Consider the following 24654-nt stretch of genomic DNA (forward strand, 5'->3'; position numbering starts at 1 on the left):
TCAAATGCAAGGATTATTATTATTATTATTATTATATCAGCTTAAAGCCAGCATACTGTGACAGTGCTGTACAATTTGCACCAAACATTCCCCATTGCAGTCAGGTACCAACATACCCTGGATTCCAAGCTTGAGCAGTAGCATGGACACTTCATCACCATCAACCACAGGATTCTGTATGAACCAACAGTGCTGCATATAACTGGCACAGTCAGTCACAATCACGCCTGACAGAGGAGAGCTTCCAGTGGAAACAAATATAATTCATACAATTGAAACCTCAATCCTCCACGCTGTGCTTGGTTGCAGAGCCAGGCTCATAAACAGAGAAGACACGTTGGTCTAACGCTACACTATTGGTTAGGAAAGTAAGCAATTCTGCATTTCCCTTACAGCAGTTACACTTTGATCATGAGGACATGCTGAGTAGAATCCGTCTTTGAGCAGGTCCTGAGTTCCCATCCAATGCTGCTGAGGGTGGTGTGTGTGTGGTGTGTGGATGCAGTGTGTATGTGCACGTGAGCTGGCGCTGAGGTGCAGCCTGCCCCACATTGACAAGAAACTCAATGCAGTGTTCTGGAAATAACTTTATTAACAATTAAAAACAAGGTACAAGTTCAGACAACCAAAAAAAAACTGCAAAGAATTTATACAAAGACCATGTGCAAAAAGTAATGTGTATCCCACCTAACGTAGTCACCATAGGCTTTAGTGAGAAGATAAAACAGCAGCGCAAGCAACAGGTTTCCTGGTAACCCATCCCATCTGCTGATTCCCTCCTGTAGACAGAAATACTTCCTGGTGTTCATCCTAAAATTGCCCTTCACAACCCCAAACTTTGACCTTCTGTCTAGCTGTCCTGGTTATGAATGTATTGTTACTTTCCTAAGTAGGTTCTTATACAACTATATGGTCCCCTCTCTCTGAGATCTCTTGTCAATGCTCAAGGGTTTAAATCGTATTCCTCATAACATCCCTTTAAAAATGAGGATCGGTCTTGTTGCTCTCCTCTATATCTCCTCCTATGTTGATGTCCTGTATGCATCACCTTGCATTTGACTGCATTTGCCACTCCTCTGTCCAGGATCATAACCTGTTCAAGTCTTTTTGTTCAAATCTTATCTATCTCCTTAATTTCTACAAATTCTCCTAACCTGGTGTCATCGGAATATTTAACATACTAAGTATACAAATTCAGAAATTGACAAATATTAGGAGTGGTCCCAAGATAAACCTGAGGCAACTTACTCAATACCTCTCCCTACCTCTCATTTTGACTTTGCTTCCCTTACAAGTGGCCTTTGCTTCCTTCCGTTTATCCAGTTACAACAACAATCCATACCTTAAACTTAACTCACTGTCATGTTTTGTAAAGGAGCTTCTCATGTGGTCTTTACCAAATGTCCTTTGGTAGTCCAGGTAGACTACATATGGCTATATGGCACGTATCTCCTCTGAAAAAGTCTATGATGATCAGGCAACAATCAAACGATTGAGGAGGACAAGTTTGCAGGGCTATGGGGAGCGGGTGATTTGGATAGATTTTTTCAAAGAGTTGGCACAGACACGATGGGCTGAATGGCCTCCTTCTGTGCTGTATAATTATATGATTCTAAGACTGTCTCTCACACTCTAATTTCCCCACATTCTCTCGCACTCACATGCTCACTCTCTCTCTCTACTCTAACTCCATTCCCCTGCTCTCTATCTCACTCTATATTTATCTGTCTTACTCTCAATCTCTCTCTATCTCTTGCAAATTCTCTCTCAGTCCGTCTCAATGTGTATGTATCTCTCTTTCTCCCAGTCTCTCTCATTCTCTCTCTCTCTTCCACCCACCCACCCCACCACACCCACACAGTGTCCGTGCTGGTGCTCGCTGCCCCCAGACTGTCACTCTCTACTCTAACCCCATTCCCCCGCCCTCTCTCTCTCTACTCTAACCCCATTCCTCCCATCTCTCTCTCTACTCTGGGTTCGATTTCCGGCAGGCTGAAACCTTGGGCAAGTTTCCTTACTCCACACGCCTAATAATAATCCCTCAAAAAAAATATTAATAAATTGGTCACTTCAATCCACTGCTGTTTGTGGGAAGCTACTGTGCGCAATTGGCTGCTACATTTCGCCCACAAATTCAATTCACTTTACAGTCTATTCTGTGAAGCACTTTGAGACATCGAGGATTATTATTATTCCATTGCTCTCTCTCTATACTCTAACCCCATTCCCCTTATCTCTCTCTCTCTTTCTCTCTACTCTAACCCAATTCCCCTGCTCTCTCTCTACTCTAACACCATTAACATAGGGTTGGAGTAGCTTAGAGTCCTGCAGTGTAATGTTTAGAGCGCTCGTCTCGCAAGTGAAATGACCTGGGTTCGATTCCCGGGCAGGACAAGGCAAAACTTTTGGCAAATTTCCTTAATCCACACACACGCCTCTGTTTACCTAGCAGTAAATAGAAACTTGCTTATTAGTCGATTGGTGGATCGCTTTCTGGGGGTAATAAAAATAATAATAATGATAATGTGGTCACTCAATGCACGACTGTGTGTGGGACACTGCTGTGTGCAACTGGTTGCCATGTTTCACCCATGAAACAATCACTACACTTCAATGTATCCTGTAAAGCGCTTTGAGAAGTCTAGAAGACGTGATAAGGCACTATTTTAAGGATTATTATTATTATCCCTTCTGAAAGTATGCTGCCAGTCATTTAACAAGTTATTTTCAAATAGCTATTATTCCATTTTGCTTTTGAATGTAATTAAAATTAAAACAATAAAATCGTTCACATAAAGGTAAGATTCTGACTATTAGGTAAATCAGTAGTGTTGCGTGTTAGTTGGTATAAATTATAAAAGAGATGGCTAAAGTTCCATCGTACTCTACTGCATATGATTAGTAATGATCACATTTCCACTGCTGAACACAGCTCCATTCACTGATGGACTGTGACAGCGTTATGTAAAGTAACTTTGAATGCTGATAAGTTTTAGTAAAAGGCTCCTTATAAAATCCACTACGAGGGAGACCAGCAACAAGATCCTTAAAAGATTTACTACAGAATCTGCTTGGCACCAGGTTTGGTTGGAACTGACTTTTCCATTTTAATACATTTCTGCGCAAATATATTGAAATTATTTTTCACAAAAATATTTATGAAAAGTACAAAAGTCGAGTTGGACACGAAGCTCTATACGTCCTCACTGTAGAGGTGGCCACACAGCAGCCATGTGCGGTAAAGAATGAAGGGTAAAGGACTTGCACCTTTGCCTGGAGCTCACCTCTCAGTACACAAACTTGTCGTTACAGTCAGTGGGACTCACTCAAACCACCAAATCGTGTTGTTTCAGTGCTGCTAGTTAAGATCGCTCATGGTCCTTTAATGGGAACCTCATGATCCCAGCAGCTTTTGCAAACAGATTTCAAGTAATTTCTCCTGTACGTCTGAAACTTGAGCGCACTAAGATCTATAGCGGCTCAGGACTCAAGATTTTTCATCTAATTTTAACTGCAGTTTGTAACACTTTTATGGACTCAGACGAGATCAGAGCCCCTACAATACCATACTATGCCAGTTGGTTGCTGTGTATCCAATAACAAATCCAATAACTTAATTATTGGTACAAGCACTTGGTTCACATATTTCATTGCGTAATGGTGTACGGGTGTGATCCAGTAAATATGCCTGAGAATGCCATTAACTGAACTCTTGATTCATCAAGGTGTTGAAGACATTAACCTTCACAGGGCAGCTCCCCCGCCCAACCCCGTGGCCAGGTTCATAGCCGCATTGGAAGAAACTTGTGATCAGGTTGATGAGATATGGTGCAGGGAGACCTGAAGGAAGCGGATGAGAGAAAATGCTTCAAAAGGAACTTTCGCTCTCGATGCAAAGTGAACAGTAGCTGCTTGATTAACATCCAGGCTCTCTAGACATCACCAAGGTCACGTCACAGACTCAAGGTCCTGTGTGAGGGTATATGCTGCTGTGAATTAATGTGTTCAAATTGTGCTTTGTTATTCACATTTCGAAAGAATCTGCTCTTACCTGGACCCTCAAAAGGTAATAATTTGGAGGGAATCGGATCCTTAGCAGCAAGTGGGATAAGATACAGGTCCTTGATGTGCCTGGCATTATTGGCCACAACCCCAAAGCGCCCGCGACTGTTGAAGTAGGAGTACAGCGAGACATAGGTCACCTCCTCCTCCTCGGTGGCTGGATGAAATCGGATCAGACAGACTTCCTGCATATACCAGGGATGATAAAGACAATACTTCATATAAAAGCTTTTTACAACTCTCCCTGCAACCAAGCTCCAGCCTCCAACACCATATTCTGTGCACACAATGCTAAAGCACCTCAAACCAATGAGCTGACCAGACACACACATATAGGGCTTATAAATATCCAGTCACAAAAATGGAACAGGATTACATTAAACATTGAAGTAGGGATGGAACTCAGTAAATTCTGCATTTACTGCCATGCAATCCCATCAAGGCAACAGTGAAAATTCCAAACTCCTCAAATTGTAATTAATGGCATTTGCATAATTCAATATCAATAGAAATATTTCTCCTTAGATCACATCCCTCAAACTCTCAGCTTTCCTCTATTCCAGGTAGAAATAAGTTAAAACTCAAAACTGAATGGAGTTGATAGAACCACTCTGGAAACCAAGATCTATTTCACTAAATAGTTTTGTAAATGACATTTCATGGAATCTATGATTCTATGAAATATGATTTACAAAAACATTTGATGGCCATTTTCAATGAATTCAAGTACTGTTTTTCCAATACCCAGCCTGACATCCTGACCTTGCGTTGCCCAGTCTAGTCCCACGTGCCCTCATTTATATAAAAGGCCTTTCTTCTAATTTCATTCAGAAATTTGTACAAACTTTTCTCCAATCACAAGAATGACTAATCTCATCACAATGAAAAAAGTGTCTGTGTTTCTAAACCAGCATCGGTGTGACAGCCACGCTCCTCTTTGTCAGTTTTTCCAGTGATTCGATAAGGAACAACAACTTGTACTCATTTAGTGTCCTTCACAAATAGCTCTCGGACTGATGTCTCAGATTGAAGTCATTGGGATCAGTTGAAAAATCTTAAGAAACTATTTGCACAAAATGTGGATCTTACTGCAGAATAAACTTTTTTTCTGTTGTAAAATTAAGGAACCAATTTAATTCATATTTTTAAATACATGTAATCTATAATAATCTATACTGTACTATGAAAATAGAGATTGATATTATGTAAAGAAATGTATAAAATGAACAATAACAACCCTAAACAGCCAGTGCCTATCACAGATGCAGCGTTGACTCGAGTTTGTGTACTATACCTTAGAAAGAGAAGATTTCAGTTTGCTGACATAATCCCAGACTGTGTGGGGTGAAATCCGGCCACCAATGTGAATTGTATCTGGCAAATCCTAAAAAAAACCCGCAAATATGCATTTATTTTACATTCTTAAATAACTCGATTGATCTGCTTGATTGTTTGTGTCTATTGTGTCAACTGTTCAGTCACTACACTTTAAAGTATATCTTGTGAAGCTCTTTTGAGACATCCTCTCGACATGAAAGGCTCAACATTCAAATTTAAGTATTATTATTAACATACTTAAATCCCATTCCCATAGACAACAATAATAACAACAACACAATGACATGTGTAAAGAGCCTTTCATGTCGAGAGGACATCCCAAGGTGCTGGACAGACAGAATTTTGGACCTGAGCTGGGGGTTGGGGTTGGGAAGGGTGGAGGGCAGGGGGGGAAGCAGAGAGATCGAAAGCACGGTCGAAGAGGATGGTCTTGAGATGGGCCTTGAAGGAGGCAATTGAGGGGGCGAGGCAGAGGGACTGCGGGATGGAGTTCCAGAGGCTGGGGGCAGAGTGGCAGAAGGCCCGCCCGCCAAAGGTGGGGCGAGCGAGGCGGGGGACGTGAAGCATGCTGAGCGGAGGGAGCGAGCAGGATGGTAGGGGGTTAGGAGGTCAGAGAGGTCGGGGGGAGCAAAGCCATGGAGTGCTTTGAAGGTGAGGACCAGGATCTTGAACAGTGTCCTCTGTGTGATGGGAAGCCAGTGGAGTCAGGCAAGGATGGGGGTGATAGGGTCACGGAGCCTGGTGCAGGACAAGGGTTGCAGAGTTCTGGATGATCTGCAGCCTGTGGAGGGAGGAGTTGGGGAGGACGACAAGCAGTGAATTTGCAAAGTTGAGCCTCGATGTAATGAAGGGGTGTGTGAGGGTCTCGGGCGCCTGCGGTGTGAGACAGTGGTGGAGCCGGACGATGTTGCGGAGGTGGGGAAGGCAGAGCGGGTCATGGCGGAGATGTGGGGAAGAAAGGATAGTTGAGGGTCAAACAAGACCCCAACAAGACCGGACTGGTTTAGCAAAGTGGAGTGTGCAACCATGGATGGTGATGCTGTCAGCGCCTGAGGTGAAGAGGCGCTGACAGGAGCCAATCAGGAGAGCCTCGGTCTTGTGGACGTTCAACTGAAGAAAGTTTGCTCTCATCCAGGGCTTGATGTCTGACAGACATTCTGTTTGCACAGCAGTGGTTCGGGAGTCAAGGGTGGAGGCAGAGAGGTAGAGTTGGGTGTCATCCACATTCACATAAAGTTGACCCCATGTCAAGAGGGACCACACAGATATTGAAGAGGAGGGGACCAAGGACAGAGACCTGAGGAACGCTACAAAAGATGGTGCGGGGGCTGGAGGAGAAGCCGTTTGCAGAGATGAAGTGCAGGTGGTGTGAGAGGTACGATCTGAACCAGTCAAGGACAGAGCCGTGAAGTTTGAGGTGAGTGGTGAGGCGGTGGATGAGGATAGAGTCCTGTAGCTCAGTGGTTAGAGCGCTCGCCTTGCAAGCGAGACACCTGGGTTCAATTCCAGGCAGAGGGCGAAACCTTGGGCAACTTTCCTTACTCCACACACCTAATAATAATCCCTCCAAAACAAAACAATAATAAATTGTTCATTTTCAATCCACGACTGTGTGTGGGACACTGCTGTGCGCAATTGGCTGCCGCGTTTCGCCCACAAATATACAGTCAATTCACTTTACAGCATACTTTGTGAAGTGCTTTATCTCAAATGCAAGGATTATTATTATTATTATAGAGTGGTCGACGTTGTTGAATGCATCAGAGAGGTCAAGGAGGACGAGGAGGCAGAGGGAGCCCTAGTTGCAGAATGTTATTTGTCAACTTGAACCAGGGCTGTTTCGGTGCTGTGGGCGGCACTGAAACCCGATTGGAGGGGTTCTGAAGGGAGGGCGGGAGAGGAAGGAGTGAAGCTGAGAAGCAACAACTCGTTCCAGGACCTTGGAGAGGAAAGGAAGGTTGGAGATGGGGCAGTAGTTTGGGAGTAGAGCAGGGTCCAGAGAGGATTGTTTAAGGATAGGAGTGATGACGGCAATTTTTAATGGGGGGGGAACAGCACCAGAGGACAGGGAGAGGTTTATGATGTCAGTGAGTAGAGGGGCAAGGAGGTGGAGCTGGGAGGTAAGGAGAGGGGTAGGGATGGGGTCGTGGGAGCAGGTGGTTGGTTTCATGCGGGTTATAGTGGTGATGAGAGATGAGTGGGAGACAGGTTCAAAGGTGTGGAGGGAGGGATGGGTAGGGGCCAGGGCTTGACGGGGAGGGGGTAGCAGATACAGTGGCAGAGGCAGTTGAGTGGATTCCCTCGACTTTGGATTCGAGGACGTCCAGCATCGCCTCGCAGTTGACATTTGAGGTGAGGATGGGTGAGGCATGAGAGGGTGGGTGGAGGAGCCGGTTGGTGATGGAGAAGAGGAGCCTGGGGCTGTCCTTAGCCTCCAAGATTGTCTTGGATTAGAACGACGATTTAGCGGAGGTGAGTGCAGAGCCATACGATTTGATATGGTCCAGCCTTATCTGCCGATGGACCATTAAGTTTGATTTAAGCTAGCTTTAAGGGTGCGGAGGTGGCTGGTGTACCATGGTGACTTACGTGAATAGGAGACGGTTTGGGAAGAGGGGAGCAAGGGAATTGAGAATGGAGGAGAGGGAGCTGTGGAGAAGAGTGACCGAGGAGAATAGGTCACTGTGGGAGGACCCCCAGAGGGGAAGGAGTTCAGATGACTCCAAGGTAGCCAAGTGGGGGGTAGGGGGGAGATTGTTTTCCAGGGGCGGTAGGAGACAGAGGTGGGTTGGGCGGCGGTGGGGAGAGTGATTGAGAAGTTAAGGGAGATAACATGATGGTACGAGATCGCTTTGTCGATGATGGTGAGGTCTGAGACAGTGAGGCCCCGAGTGATCACCAAGTTGAGGGGGTGACCACGGACATGGGTGGCAGAGTGGATGTGGAGGGAGAGATCGAGGGAAGTCCGACTCTGCCACTACCTCACCCCTCAGGCCGCTGAAACTCTTGTTCATGCCTTCATCACCTCCAGGCTCGACTATGCAAACGCCCTGCGTGTCGGCCTTCCCAACTCCTCCCTCCACAGACTGCAGATAATTCAGAACTAACTCTGCAGCCCGTGTCCTCTCCCGCACCAAACTCCGTGACCCATCTGCCCCACTCTCGCTCGACTCCATTGGCTCCCTATCCTTCAGAGGATCCAGTTCAAGATCCTGACCTACGAAGTCCTCCATGGCCTCGCCCCACCCTACCTCTGCGATCTCCTAACCCTCTACCAACCCACCCGTTCCCTCCATTCAGCCGATACCGGCCTGCTCCACGTCCCCCGACCCACCCGCCCCACCATTGGCGGAAGAGTCTTCAGCCACTCTGCCCCCAACCTCTGGAGTTCCATCCCCCAATCACTCCACCTCGCCCCCTCCATAGCCTCCTTCAAGCCCGCCTCAAGACCCTCCGCTTCGACCATACCCTCAGTCACCCCCCCTTCCCCTCCCCCCCCTGACCCCAGCTTGGATCTGAAATGCTGTACACTGTCCAGCACCTTGAAACGTCCTCCTAATGTAAAAGGCGCTGTACAAATGTAATTTTGTTGTTGAGGGAGTTGATGAGGGAGGAAAAGCCAGAAGAGGTAGAGCAGGAGGGGGTGAAGTGAAGATTGAAATCGCCAAGGACGAGGAGGTGTTCGGAGCAGATGGAGAGGGAAGATAGGAGGGTGAAGATGTCGGGGGTGAAGGTGGGGGAGGGCTTGGAGGGTCGGTTGATAAGGAGAATTTTGAGGGAAAGGTTGGAGGGTGATGGAGGGTAAGGTGCTCAAAGGAGGGGAAAGTTCCGGAGGAGTAATGGGACCGGGAGATGAAAACCACCCCACCACCATGGTGGTTAGGTCGAGGGTTGTGATGGAAGCTGTAGCCGGGTGGTGTTGCCTCTCTCAGGGGGAAGGTGTCACCTGGAGTGATCCAGGTTTCAGTGAGGGCAAAAATGTTGATGTTTTCATCGACGATGAGGTCTTGGATGATGAATGTTTTGTTGGAGAGGGAGCGGACATTTTGTAGGCTGATGCAGAGGGGACAGCTGTTGGCGGAATGTGGGGGACGAGAGGGGGGAGGGGAGGACTGACGGGGAGGGTGGGGATTTGGATCAGGGAGGAGAGGTTGGTCCCTGTGGTCAGCGACCGGTGAGCCTTATGGTGAGAATGGGAGAATAGGGCATTCAAATGGCTGCTGTAGGACAGCCAGCGGTGATTTCCACAGTGTATAGACACTGCAATATTCAATCTTTCTAACATATAATAATATAATAATCCTTGCATTTGATACAGCGCCTTATCACATCTTCTAGACGTCTCAAAGCGCTTCACAGAATAGACTGAAGATTTTATTAAAGTATATCCTTTTCCAGCATTGAACATGTTTCACGGAGTATCATACCTCTACTAGATAGTCGATGGATCCAGAGACCGGATACGCTTTGGTGACAAACTTTGCCACACCGTGCATGTTGATAAACCCTTTCCAGATGGCATCCAGGTGAGAGAGGAACAGAGAAGTGTCCACTTCTGCCGAACTCCTCAATTCAGAAGAAACTCTACCGCAGAGAAGCAAAGAGTAACCACACCACCATTCCAAATTATTTTGATTTTGTTGTTAAAACACAAAAGCTAATAGTATTTAGGGTTCTATATATATAGCAGCGAAAACGACCACTTCAACAATGTACCTATGTAAAAAATGCCACAGCTGGAGTAACATATTCAGCTTCAGGAAAGATGTTAAGAGCTTGGAGGGTGCAGTAAAGATCTACAAGAATGATACAAGGGATGAGGTGTTACAGTATGAGGAGAGATTGGAGCAGAGAAGGTTGAGAGGGGACACAATTATGAGGGGTTTTGACAGGATAAACATAGAGAAGCTATTTCCACTACAAGAGGAGTCAGTGAATATGGGACAGATAGTTATAATAGTCATAAGAGCAAAAATAAATCTCAAATATGTTTCATTCAGATTTGTTAGGATGCAGAATGTCCAAGCAAGTAAGTTGGTAGAGGCATAGTTCATTGTTGGTTTCAAGACAGAAGCCGATAAATATATGAAACACTGAGGGGTAAGGGAATAAGGCAGGGCAGTGGGATTGAATGGACACCTTGCTCTGAGAGTTGGTGCAGACTCACTGGGGTTAATGGCTCCTTACATTTCTATGAAACACATTTGTGAAGCAGAGCCAGAATGTCCTGCACGGAAAAATCTTGTCCTAGGCATGGATAACGACCACCCAGACTTTCTGTTTTACTAGAGATGATCCAGAAGGGAGATTTTTTTGAGCACTGCATATTGTTGCTGGGATAGTTTAGCACAAACATTTACTAACCTTATGGCCGACGACATTGTACATGTCTTCTCTGATGCAGCTGATGGCTTGCTCAGTATAGACTTGGGAGTTGCAGTTGTTAAAATAGACTTCAGCGCCTCTGGTTTCTTTTCTTCATCGGTTAATTTTACCCCTTTTGCAGCTGCAGGGACAGCGGAGGAATACTGAGGTACTGCTGATTTGATCTCAGGATGGGTGGATGGACTGAGTTTGGATGTTGTGTTTATGGGTGCTGTGTTTATCACTGCAGTGGCACATTCAGATGAGGCTGGTGCTGCTGGGGAGCTGGTGACAAATACTGAAGAAATTTGTGAGGTGTCTTTACTGATAGAGAACGAGGCTACTGATGCTATACAAAGAGAACTAGTCACTTGGGTTGAAACTGCTGTGACTTGTGCTGCTGAAACAGTTACTGCTGGCTTGTCCAGTTCTGGACGGTGTCTCCACTCTTCCCTGGGCTTCGGTTTTGGTTCCGTCTTTTTGGTCACAACTACTTTGGGCTTTTTAGGCACTGGTTCATCATCTGAGACTTGAATTTTACCTAGAGTGGGAAATAATCAATAATAATCCTTGCATTTGATTTAAAGCCTTTCATTTCAGGACATGCAGTGGCTTGGGATGTCCTCCCGACATGAAAGGCCCTATACAAATATAATTTTGTATTGTATTTGAAAGTCTTCACAAGATTTCCTGTATTTTGTAGGGGAATTGCGGCAGCCAATTTGTGCACAGGAATGTCCCACAAACTGCCATGAGTGAATGACTATTATCTTGGAATTGTTAGCCAGGACACCAGGAGAAACTCCCTTCTCTTTTCAAATAGTTACCAGGAATCTTTAACATCGACCAGTACAGGTGGACAGCACGTTGGTTTAATATCCCGTCCAAAGCACAGCAATAATGCAGTGCTCTCCCAGAACTACAATGAATCGTCAGCACAGACAGTGTGTTCAAAGTCCTGATATGGGGGTGGGGGGTGTGGGAGGTTTATTCATGTGCCTTTACCTGTACAGATTCTGCAGTTCAGATCAAAGAGGTGAGCACGGTGTTCATCAGTGGTATCCTTGAGCATAAGACTTAAGATGTCGGGCAATGGAGCACTGTTCTTCTGGGCAGGACGAGAATCTTCCTGTTCCTGAGGAAATCACACATACTTCAACTGAACTAAAAGGCAACTGTACAAAACTACCATACATAATGGGTATAATAATCGGGTGCATGCTTGTGTGCTCTAAATGCAAATAAGTGACCAACCGATGCACAGGATTCTTGCTAAAATTGAAGGTGTAAAATAGATATTCTTCGATAGGTAATTTTCCATTTTATAGGTAATGAAATCTCTGTAGCCATTCTCACATGTGAACATTCTTTATATGTGAAAGTACTTTCACCCAAAATCATGCGCATACTTTCCAATGCAGCACCGAGTATCAACAGCAGGAGAAAAGCTTCATACAATACAATCCTTCACATCGGGAGGACATCCCAAGGTCCTGGACAGTCAGAGATTTGGACCCGAGCTGTGGGTCGGGATCGGGGAGGGTGGAGGGCAGGGAGTGGCCAGAGGTCGAAGAGGAGGGTTTTCAGATACACCGTGAAGGAGGTGAGGGATGGAGAGAGGCGAAGGGAATGTGGGATGGAGTTCCAAAGGATGGGGGCAGAAAGCACGACCGCCGATAGTGGGGCAGGCTGAGCGGGGGATGTGGAGCAGGCCTCAGCGGACAGGTTGATATGGGATTAGCAGGTCATAGAGGTAGGAAGGAGCAAGGCTGTAGAGGGCCTTGAAGGCGAGGATTTTGAACTCTATCCTCTGGGGGAATGGGGAGTCAGTGGAGCTGGGCGAGGATGGGGTGGGGGGATGGGGTCACGGAGCCTGGAGTGGAAGAAGACATGAGCTGCAGGGTTCTGGATGATTTGCAGTTTGTGGAGGGAAGCGTTGGGAAGGCTGACAAGCAGGGAGTTGGCATAGTCCCAGAGATTTAGAGAAACTGGCCATTTGGAGCTCCGTTGCAGCCCCAATAGAGATCAGCTAACCAAGCATAGAGCAAAGTGATTGAACATGGACACCATGTGGGCTGTAGGACTTGGTACTATAACAAAAATACATTCACTATATCATCAGTGGAGCCAGTTTCCATCTATGTAAAAGAGGCAGGTAAAGAAGGTTGAGAATTCAAGGCAAAGTTGATCCAATTTTAAAGAGGTGTCTGGGTGATACTCTGTGATGATATAAGGAACAAGGCAATTACCATGGAGTTTTGGATCAAATCCTAATCTTCATGAGACATGATGTTTTACTGATGACATCCAGTGACACTCACTAAACACTCAGTTTAGTGTTACTGGATACACTCCCACACAGCATTGCCACTGCCTGCATCCCACACAGGTTCACCAATGGAGTGACTCAGATGTGTTTCAGCACAGCTCCACCTTGTAGTTGACTTTTGTAAAGTTCTGATTTTGAAGTATCAAAGTTTTATTTGAAATTGTAAAATTTATACAGTTAGGGAATTTTCAAGATGCACAAAGACTCTTTATCCAAAAATGTCTGTAGATATTGAGCCAGGTTTAAACTTTTTCAGAGATGGTTTGCGAAGACTATGTTTATTGAGAATTGTGAGTATGATGTCCAATACTGAAGAGTACATTTAATTTACTTCAAGAGGTTCAATACTCATTGGGGAATCTCACTGCAGTGAATTATTCAAACTATAAAATGGCTGTTCAGATAATGAGAACTTGATCTCTGCCTTTTAAGCTAGCACTATACCGTAATTAGCAAGACATGAATTGAAAATACACTAAATATGGCAATAAAGGGACTTCAATTCATTTCAGCATCATTGAGAAAGAATGTGCCAGGGCCTGATCACTATCCCAATGTGCAGCAGCGTGGATGTTGAGTGGAAACCCGATTCGGGCCAGTAGTGTCGAGTGGAAACCTGATTTGATTTGGGTCAGTGTGATCACTGCCCTCCCCCTACCACCTGTTCAATAGCGTCTAACACTTGTCAGGGCTCACACATGAATAATAGTCACTTGGAAATTGGAAAGGCACAACAGATGACCTACAGAATTATACACCAGCAGAAAGGGAAAAACAGTCAAATGCCTTTATGAGGATGGAGAAATATAATTAAAATAGGTGTTGCTGCAATTTTACACTAGTGGGCACAACAGCTTGCTCAGCAGCATCTGTAAAATACAAGCCTCGCCTGTAGTGATGCAAACAAGTCATTAACATTACTTCCGTCTATCTGCAACATAAATTTATGTCATTGAAATTAAAAGGAAGAGGTGGCAACTTAACTGAAGCACTTTTAAAGCACTTCAATTAGAAACAGGAATTTGTTTTTTGTACCCTCCATCTCCCTCAAGTTCCTGTCCATCTGAAGCCAGTGCTTTGCTTTGAAGGTTTGTTTTCACACCAGCAGCAGTGATCATTGATCTTTCAGCCCTGCGCACTGCCATCAACTGCACTACCTCTATAGTAACATACAGACAGCTGCTACTGCGAAACTGCAGAGCAGCGAGGGAGGGAGTATTGGGGGGCGCAGAGTGGCGAGGGAGGGCGCAGAGTGGCGAGGGAGGGCGCTGTGCAGAGCGGCGAGGGAGGGCGCTGTGCAGAGCGGCGAGGGAGGGCGCTGTGCAGAGCGGCGAGGGAGGGCGCTGTGCAGAGCGGCGAGGGAGGGCGCAGAGAGGCGAGGGAGGGCGCTGTGCAGAGCGGCGAGGGAGGGCGCTGTGTAGAGCGGCGAGGGAGGGCGCTGTGCAGAGCGGCGAGGGAGGGCGCAGAGCGGCGAGGGAGGGCGCTGTGCAGAGCGGCGAGGGAGGGCGCAGAGCGGCGAGGGAGGGCGCTGTGCAGAGCGGCGAGGGAGGGCGCTGTGTAGAGCGGCGAGGGAGGGCGCAGAGCGGCGAGGGAGGGCGCTGTGCAGAGCGGCGAGGGAGGGCGCTGTGTAGAGCGGCGAGGGAGGGCGCTGTGTAGAGCGGCGAGGGAGGGCGCTGTGTAGAGCGGCGAGGGAGGGCGCTGTGCAGAGCGGCGAGGGAGGCGCTGTGTAGAGCGGCGAGGGAGGGCGCTGTGTAGAGCGGCGAGGGAGGGCGCTGTGTAGAGCGACGAGGGAGGGCGCTGTGCAGAGCGGCGAGGGAGGGCGCTGTGTAGAGCGGCGAGGTAGAGCGCTGTGCAGAGCGGCGAGGGAGAGCGCTGTGTAGAGCTGCGAGGGAGGGCGCTGTGCAGAGCGGCGAGGGAGGGCGCTGTGTAGAGCGGCGAGGGAGGGCGCTGTGCAGAGCGGCGAGGGAGGGCGCTGTGTAGAGCGGCGAGGGAGGGCGCTGTGCAGAGCGGCGAGGGAGGGCGCTGTGCAGAGCGGCGAGGGAGAGCGCTGTGCAGAGCGGCGAGGTAGAGCGCTGTGCAGAGCGGCGAGGGAGGGCGCTGTGCAGAGCGGCGAGGGAGGGCGCTGTGCAGAGCGGCGAGGGAGGGCGCTGTGCAGAGCGGCGAGGGAGGGCGCTGTGCAGAGCGGCGAGGGAGGGCGCTGTGCAGAGCGGCGAGGGAGGACGCTGTGCAGAGTGGCGAGGGAGGGCGCTGTGTAGAGCGGCGAGGGAGGGCGCTGTGTAGAGCGGCGAGGGAGGGCGCTGTGCAGAGCGGCGAGGGAGGGCGCTGTGTAGAGCGGCGAGGGAGGGCGCTGTGCAGAGCGGCGAGGGAGAGCGCTGTGCAGAGCGGCGAGGGAGAGCGCTGTGCAGAGGGGCGAGGGAGAGCGCTGTGCAGAGGGGCGAGGGAGAGCGCTGTGTAGAGCGGCGAGGGAGGGCGCTGTGCAGAGGGGCGAGGGAGAGCGCTGTGTAGAGCGGCGAGGGAGAGCGCTGTGCAGAGCGGAGAGGGAGGGCACAGGCACCAACTAGCAGCAGGTTTTCAGTGTAAAGGCACGTGCAGAGTGAACGTTTTAAAGAAACTTTTTTCCTTAAACAGTACACCTCACACTTTAAATCAAAGCCTTTCTGCCTCATCAAGAGTAACGATTGTGAACAAGGACTACGTAACCTAACTTGCTCTTTGTGGTGTGCTAATTAAGTACTTGATATCACTTAGTACAGTATCTGGTAAGATATTAATGCTGCAAGCATCCGATCTACTTCCTTCCAATAGGGAGCGCAGTCTGAGGCTTTCAATAATCTAAAACTCAAGACTTGGCGAAAGGCAGAACTGCAGGCACAAACTGAAATTATTCACTATTTGTTTGGAATACTTAGTGCTTAACAGGAACTTGACTGACTTGAAATCTAAAGACAATGGATGATGTTTTCTGTGATTGCATAAGTGGCATTCATATACTTTGTCCAGATTTGATGGATAGAGCAGGGTTGGGTGAGCAGATGGACCTCATGCATACAGTTCCAACCAGCTGAAACATCCACCCACAGTTTTCATGCAGAAACAAATGGAAACATATTCTTATGAACTATGTAGTGAGTATATCTACCAGTGATTTTTCAACACCGATAGAATATTGATAGATCTATAACAAGATTTTTTATCATCAGCCGGGAAACCCATCAACATGCTCTAGAGTCTCCAAACCAAGTTACCTCGGCTAAAGAGTTCCACATCTATATGGTCTGTTTATGGAACGTGCACTCTCTCCTTAGAGGCGCATACTCTTCTTACCGACTCCAGGAAAGTTCAGATACCGGTTCACAAGAGCCGAGTTTGGGTACTGGGGTACCACAGGCATTTAAACAGCTCGCCACTGCAAAAAGCTTCCTCGTTTGTCCATTAGCACTTTAGTTTGTAGGGTTAATTGGAACCAAGTGGAAAGAATCCGAGCTGTATTCACAAGGTCTGCAACTCCAAGTCCTGCTAACAAGCAGGTTGGCTGCTTTGACATCAACAGTGCTTTGGAGTACTGTGGGCCTGGCCTGGCTGTCTCAGGAATGTACTACTGAGGCCTTTCAGAGGATCATCTTGCTTCTGATATTCCATTATCAAGTGGGTGACCTTGGAGTCACCTCATGCCCACTGATCTCAGGGAAAGTACCATCTCACAGTACTCTAAGCATGCTACTGATCATCTAAGTCAGACTGCAGCTGAAAGTATTGGGTATTGGTTTGGGAAGAGAGCAGTGTGAATTAAGTCCCACTGGTAATAATGATTACTCTTGGAGTAGATTTAATTACAATGTTAAATGGAGTAAATAATACGTCTTGCACATGCTTTTCAGTTTATCAGCCTGGAATGCAATAATTGATATAAAATTATAGATCTGTGGAGGATAAATAGAAATGATGAGATTACCTACCTCGTGTACGAGTTTCATGTATTTTTATAAGTAGCTTGTCCTTCCCGCATCAAACCCATGCCCTCCCTAAACCACTTGATTGGAGTGTTTAAAAAATTGCTTGATAAATCCTGCACTTTTCAGTCTGTCTTCTTTGCTCCTACCTTGGAGAATGATTTGTGTATTTGGTATTTATAAGAATGAAAGACCTTGTACCTTTTACAGGTCCTACAAACAGCATTAAAGTGAATGAACAATTTATCTGTTGAATAAACCAGAAGAAACACCTTTCACTTTCCCAATATTGTGATCCTTGGCATCCAACTGAACAGGGACATTGTTTTAATATCTTGTCCATAGAATGCCAGGTCTCAGCCTCGTGGTCCATGAACCCATGTACCAATGCAGGGCTTGAAGTGCTAACTAAGCCATCCCGACAAACACAACAAATGGAAAATTGGTGGGAGAGGAAGCAGATTTGGATATCCACATCTAGATTGAGTTTTGTAATTTAATGTTACCAATGGGCAAATGTAATTGTATATTGATGACACATGAACAAAATGTGTGGTTTTCATTACTGAAGAAGAAAATATAGCAGTATAGCAGGGAATAGGGAAGAGGGAATAGGCAGTATAGGGAAGAAAATACAGCAGTATAGACCCTGCCCTGGTTGGAGCAGCTACTGGCTGCTTCTGATGGATGATAGCGCTTACCACCAGAGGGGCTATCTGCTGATGTGCACCACTGAGGGGACATTCAGGTACAATGAGATTTCTCTCCTTACCTCTCCTCTGCTGAAGTCAATCTCCTGCTGGGATTGGTTCCTTAGCCAGCAGCAGCTCACCAACAATGCCTGATGCTATTCTTCATTGACTGCTCAGGATTCAAATGTCACTACGTTGTTTGACTGGTGGCACCATACAAGCAGCGTCCAAATCCTGTCCTTACCCGATGTATAAACATGTCCATTTTCGGAAGAGGGTCATTGGACAGTAATAAGGAGTAGGAATTGAGGCCGACTGTCCACTGTCCTTACCACCCCCCACCACCCCAACAGGTGCAGTAAGTATATAATACAATTTATGCCTTTTGTGTTTCATAGAAACAGGAGTAGGCCATTCAGCCCATCAAGCCTGTTCTGCCATTTTATAAGATCATGGCTAATCTGTATCTCACGAGCTTTACACAGAAGGCCAAGCACCTGCCACAGTGGGGTGGGGTCACAAAGCGTCGTCACAAGAGGTAAGTGGGGACGGATGGGGCGAGTTAGAGGGACTTGGGATGGGGGCCGAATGGCTGAAAGTTCCCCCACCGATGGTGTAGACCAGAAAGTAAATAAACCCTTCTGGTCTTTGTGGCTCAGTGCTACACCACATTTTGTATTTACTCACTAAATTCTTGGGAAAGCAATATAATGGAAAGTATTTAATATGGTTATCACCTTAACATGTTGTGTGCTCCATGCTTCATACGTTAGCAAAAGCCATTTCCCATAACAAGCATTTTGCTTTGGTCCTATTATAGTAAATCAGTAATAGTTGCGTTGCTTACACTTTACAGGGAATGTATGCAGGTCACAGCGAGTGTTGTCTTCACTCCACATCCTTCTGATGGAATAATCTTTACTGTCTGGAACATTAGCCTCATCAGAGGGCCAGGCTGGGACATGTGTTGCATGGATTTGCTGAATTAAATGTTTAGTTTGGTTATTTGTGATGATCCCATGATTGAATACCAATTCAGGAACAACAACAAAAACTCATTAAAATGCTAATTATAAACACGAAAGATTGTTTAAAGGGTTGAGTATCCCGCTGCTGCCCTGAGGAATAATAATCCGGAGAGAGCAGTTCTGAAGAGCTCTTGATAGTGTGGCAGAATGTGAGAACTGAGCCCAGGCCAAGGTGATGCATTCAAGCTCTCCTCCAGTGTTGGTCTCCATACAGGATCAAAAGCTTTTATTTTTTTTGTGTCAGAACAGAGTTGAAGAAACTGCTAGCCCTAATGAACAGTTAACCATTCTTTTACCAGATCATAGAATCATGAGCTATATCTACTTTACTCCCATTCCCTTATACTTTCTCCATGGTGCCTGTACTAATGTGGTGTCCCCCACAAACACGAACCCTGAGGTGGAGGTATCTACTCTCATTTCTTTCCCTTCTCTTTTCCCACATCAGGAGCAGAGATAGAGCACAGCCAGACTTGGAATTTCAGGTACAGAGAGCAGTGGGATAGAATTGTTAAAGTTAAAACTGTGGATGAAAGCTACAAACCCGACATTCAGTGGTGGTATTCACGGAAATGGTGGGGTTTGAATATATGCTATAATTGTGATTGGACAAAACATCTGCAAGCCGAAGCTGTTGCTTCATATCTGTACACGAATGACTGCTCAGGATACCAATGCACAGAGTATCCTCTCCAGTGCAACACTGTGCCCATCACTGCATGTAGGAAGAAGGGAAACTTTTGTTTGGAGTTTTATACGTACATCAGCATCAGACATCGGTGGTGCCTCTTCAAGATCTACTTCAGACTTGTTCATCACCCGTGAAGCTGGTCGTTTTGTTTCACGCTGCAATCTCGCACTTTGCTCCCTTGCCTGTGGAACAATATTAAATTGTCATGTGTCACACACACTAATTAAACTTACCAAATATACATATAGGAAGAAGCCATTCAGTCCATTCTGCTGTCTTTTTAAGATCACAGCAGCTCTTTGAATCCCAATTCCCCACCTATTTCCCATGCCCCTAGTACTCTTAGGTCATGAATCAGTTTATTTTTAACAAGTTGACTAAATCTGAAATAGTTTCAAATGACCAGGTACCTTGAACGATCATCTTTTTCTTGTTAAATGTGGCTGAATTGCTTGTTTCACAACGTCCAGCATTTTCAGTGGAAAAGAAGCGGCCTGTCCCTTTGATACTCTGCCTTAGCTACTTTTATCTAATTTCTGGATCCATACTCACAGATCTGCTTTCTTTCTCTCCCCACATGGCCAGTTCCTTCGACTCGATCTCCTCGGGACTCATACGTACCAGCCTGGAGGGAACAATCTGCTCTTGAAGAACACGGCGAAAGAGGCCCTGAAACCAATACCACTAAATTATTACAATATCATGTGGGCAAAGAAATGGAGTGACAGAAACAAGCACAAACTGTACAGTCTGCTCGTTATGTTACATGGGATCAGGGTGGGGGTCTCAATGGGTTGGGCCTCAGTGTGGGGGTGGAGAAGGCCTCAGCGTGGGAGTGCAGGGAGGGCATCATTGGGGAGGGGGGGCCTTAGCCTTAGTGTGTGTGTGGGGGGAGCCTTAGTGGGGGACCCTCAGCGGGGGGGGGGGGGAGGGGGGGGGTTGTGTGGCAGGTATTAGGGTTGAGGTGATTACTATGTGACAGCGTGACAGCCCGAGACCATATCCAAATTCCACTCCCTGCCCTCCTGGTGAACAGCTTCCCAGGGCAGTGACAGGAGCCTTGGGTTGGCGGGAACGCGGCGAGTGGGAATAATACCGGCTGTTACTGCAGTCTGCCATAAAGGCAAGCACGTCTCGTACCAGCCACATCCTTAGCAACTTAGTCCTGCCGCTCCAGATAGTGAACCGTGGCTAATTGAGAGAGAAATTGAGGGGGGGGGGGGGGGGGAGAGGAAATGGAGGGAAGAGAGAAAGCTAAGAAAGGGGGAGTGAGAGAGAGACTGAAAAAGTGATTGAGAGGGAGAGCAGAGAGATTGAAAGTGTGGTAGAGTCTGAGAGGGGGAAGCATGAGAGAGGGAGAGTGAAAGAGTGTGAGGGAGTGACTATGAAGGAGAAAGGGAGAGAAACAGAAAGAGAGGAGGAAATTGAGTGAGGGTGATGAGAGAGTTTGGGAGGGGATAGAGAGTGAGTGAGAGAGTAATTGAAAGATGGAGACTGTGAGAGAGTAGGAGAGGGGAGAAGGAGTGATTGAGAGGGGCAGGTGGAGTGTGAGAGGGAAGAGAGTGTGAGAAATGGACTGAAAGTAACTGAGTGAGAGTGTGTGAGAGTGAGAGAGGGGAGAGGAGCGAGAGTGTCCATTCCCCACCCCTCAATTCCTCTCTCTCCCAATCAGCCATGGTGTTCACTCTCTGCAGTAGCAGGACTAAGTTGTTAAGGATGTGGCTGATAAGAGACGCACTTGCCTTGTTGACAGACTGCATTCACGGCCGAAATTATTTGCACTCTATACGCTGCGCCCTCCCAACCGACGGCTCCTGCTGGGAGTGGAAGTTGGAAGGGTGGAAATGGTCTGAGGTCAGATGTGGCCTGCAGACCTTTCTCAAAATAGGGAATCCAACCCACTGCAGCCAAACGGTTGGACCATCTGGTATAGGGTAATACAGGCTACACTGGGGCTGGTGTTTCAGTACATGTACTCTACCATAGAGACTGAAGCAGGGATTGGTTTCTTAATACCACGGAGACAGCACTGTACCTGGTTCCTGGGGTTTTTTAAGTTAAACATGATACAGCGGTATCGGCTCTTGTACTTGCTGTCAGTTTCTCGGAACAACATAAACAATTCCTTTTCAATGTTCACTGCTATCTTGCCAATGACTTCTTCTGTCACATCAAGGTCATCACAGTCATTCACCCTGCCAGTGCAAATTCAAATCAATATTCGCACTCCTAATTTAAGCACAAGCATACAGTTTTTCACCTCAAGGTGAAGGAGAATGCGCAGAATTCTATAGATATTTAGGAGGAACAAGCTCAACATAGTCTGTGGATAACTTCAGAATACAATACTTGAAATACAGCTGTTTAACTAGTGTAAGATGCAATAGAGAGGCAACGTATGGTCTGTTATCTCTCATCTGTTACAACTCACCAAGTATTTGTATTTTAACGTTTTCTTTAAAACATAATCAACTTTTTCCCTAACCTCTTCTGAAAGTGGCAATTTGTGCTGAGTAGTTTAATGGACACCTGTCTCCAGCATAACACCCAAACAGCCTCTCGACATGGTTGAGCTGAATGCTGTCATGTCTCATGGGAAGTACTGGATAATAGTCTCCATTACACCCCAGTCAATTCTGGAAACACCAAGATCAATTGTGGGAAATTCCAACACATTGTGTAGATGCATAATGCGAGCACCGAGGCACAATTTCCCAAACACAACTGTTCCGCATTTCAAAGGAGCTGTCAGGGAAACATTTCCTATAGGGAGATAGGAAAGAAAATCAGGTAGTGAACTTGGGGTCTGTGAAGAAGCTCTCACCCCACTTTCCTCCTTATGATTAAAGAATGCCCTCTTGGACAGGGCACGATAGTCAGAAACAAAAAGCACACTCACTCAACCACCTACCCACACCACTACCACAACCACACACGCACAGTGTATCTCACTGTCTCTCACACGCAACTTAGCATTTGAGCAGAATGTAAACTCCTTGTCTTTTGTGTAACATTTCATTTGTATTATAATATTTTGACTTGGGGTTATTTTAAATTCAATGTGGGCCCATTAAAGACCTATGTAGGCGAGACTATATGGACAATAAGGAAATGGAAGGCTTGTTGAATGAATACTTTGCTTCCATTTTTAGTAGAGGAAGAGGACAAAATACCAGCGGTAAAAGGGAACCTAAAAATAAGCCAAAGAGAAGTACGAAATGGATATAATATAAATAAAAAAATGGTAATGGAGAAAATAATGGGACTAAAGATAGACAAATCTCCAGGACCTGATGGATTCCACCCCAGAGTATTAAAACAAGTACAACACAAAATTCCATTTGTATAGCACCTGGGGAGGAAATTGCAGATGCGATAAAAGTCATAATTTTCCAAAGCTCAGTATTTGGGAATTGTGCCTTTGGATTGGAGAATTGTAAACGTCACTCCATTATTTAAGAAGGGAGGGAGGGAGAAACCAGGTAACTACATACCTGTCAACTTAACCTCAGCTGTGGGGAAGTTACTGGAATCTCTCTTCAGGGACAGAGTAACTGAGCACTTGGACAAGTAGGAGCTAATCAAGGCATGGATTGTGGAGGGTATGTCATGTCTGACAAATCTAATCTAATTTTTTTAGGAGGTCACTAACATGCTGGATACGAGAGTGTATATGGATGTTGTCTGCATGGACTTCCAGAAGGAATTTGATAAGGTTCCGCACAAGAGGTTATTAGCAAAAATAAAAGCACATGGAATCAGAGGTAACCTTGCGACATGGCTTAGTAATCGGTTGGGAGGCAGGAAACAAGACTAGGGATAAAGGAACATTCTCTGATCAGTGGGACATGACAAGTAATGTTCCCCAGGGGTCTGTAATGGGGCCTCAGCTTTTCATCATATACATATGAAATATATATAAATAAATGACTTGGTTAAAGGAATAGAGTTTTATATCCAAATTTGCAGATGACACAAAGTTAGGAGGCACAGCAAATTGTGTAGATGGGAGCAGAAAGTTACAAAGGGATTTAGATAATTATTAAGTGAGTGGGCAAAAGTGTGGCAGATAGAATTTAACGTGGGCAACTGTGAGGTCATCCACTATGGATCCCAAAATAGCAAAACAGAACATTTTCTAAATGGTGAGAACTGTGGAAGAGCAAAGGTATTTGGGTATTCATTAAAATCACTAAAAACAAGCTCACAGGTATAAAACGTTATCAAAAAGGCTAATGGGATATTGGCCTTTATCTGAAGGGGGCTGGATTACATAGGAGAGGAAATGATCCTTCAACTATATAGAGTCTCGGTCAGACCCCATTTGGAGACTGTTTGGTTTTGGACACCGCACCTCAGCAAGGATATATTGGCTCTAGAGGAGGTGCAATGCAGAATCACACAGAATGATACCAGGGTTAAATTATGATGACAGGTTGCATAAACTTGGTCTCTATTCCCTTGAGTTTAGAAGGCTGATCTGATTTGAGGTTTTTAAAATAAGGGGACACGATAGGGTAGATACAGATAAAACTATTTCCTCTCATGGGGGAATCCAGAACAGTGCTTTGTCTTAAAATTAGAGCTAGGCCATTTAGGAGTGAAATCAGGAGGCAGTTTTTCACCCAAAGGTTAGTGGAAATCTAGAACTCTCTCCCCCAAATAGCTGTGGATGCTGGATCCATTCACATCTTCAAGACTGAGGGGAATAGATATTTGTTAGGTCAGGATATTTAGGGATATGGGGCAAGGGCAGGTAACTAGATTTGAAGTACAAATCAGCCATGATTTTATAGAATGGCGGAAAAGGCACAAGGGGCTGTTTGGCCTCCTCCTGTTTCTATATTTCTACTCACACCTCTTCAATATATTTTTTTCAAAAGCTTAAACTATTGTAATTGTGGGATCACTTACATGTGTTTTGTGTAGTGAGATTTAGTATATTTATATTCATGTCCCCTGCCCCAAACAAACTGTCATAACATAATTTAGTTTGTTTTACTGTTTCACTTCTATTTGCTGTTTTCATTTCTGAAGACAGCATTTCTAAATCATAATTTCTAAATAATGTCATGTACAATCAGAAAACCTAATAGCTTTTAAAGGACTGTGCAAAAAATTGGAACTTCAATAAAAATCAGCACATTAGAATTGCAATTTCCTTAAAAAAACACAAGTAGATGTTGTGGACTGAACACTC

The 24654-nt window shown here is 45.9% G+C and overlaps 1 protein-coding gene across 1 annotated transcript in view; it reads right to left on the minus strand.

Moving 5' to 3' along the window:
- The window catches only part of LOC103190451 (death-inducer obliterator 1), a 69865-nt gene that overhangs the window by 5603 nt on the left and 39608 nt on the right, over nt 1-24654 (minus strand). Inside the window, exons 9-16 of the mRNA XM_042341874.1 lie at nt 21490-21649; nt 20007-20123; nt 19526-19636; nt 11770-11899; nt 10765-11305; nt 9828-9984; nt 5357-5446; nt 4052-4247 (exon numbers count right to left, since the gene is read on the minus strand). Of these exons, the coding sequence (XP_042197808.1) occupies nt 4052-4247; nt 5357-5446; nt 9828-9984; nt 10765-11305; nt 11770-11899; nt 19526-19636; nt 20007-20123; nt 21490-21649 (1502 nt within the window). The remainder of the gene's footprint in view (nt 1-4051; nt 4248-5356; nt 5447-9827; nt 9985-10764; nt 11306-11769; nt 11900-19525; nt 19637-20006; nt 20124-21489; nt 21650-24654) is intronic.

This window comes from Callorhinchus milii, unplaced genomic scaffold, assembly GCF_018977255.1.
Source record: "Callorhinchus milii isolate IMCB2004 unplaced genomic scaffold, IMCB_Cmil_1.0 Scaffold18, whole genome shotgun sequence".
Classification (NCBI taxonomy): Eukaryota; Metazoa; Chordata; class Chondrichthyes; order Chimaeriformes; family Callorhinchidae; genus Callorhinchus; species Callorhinchus milii.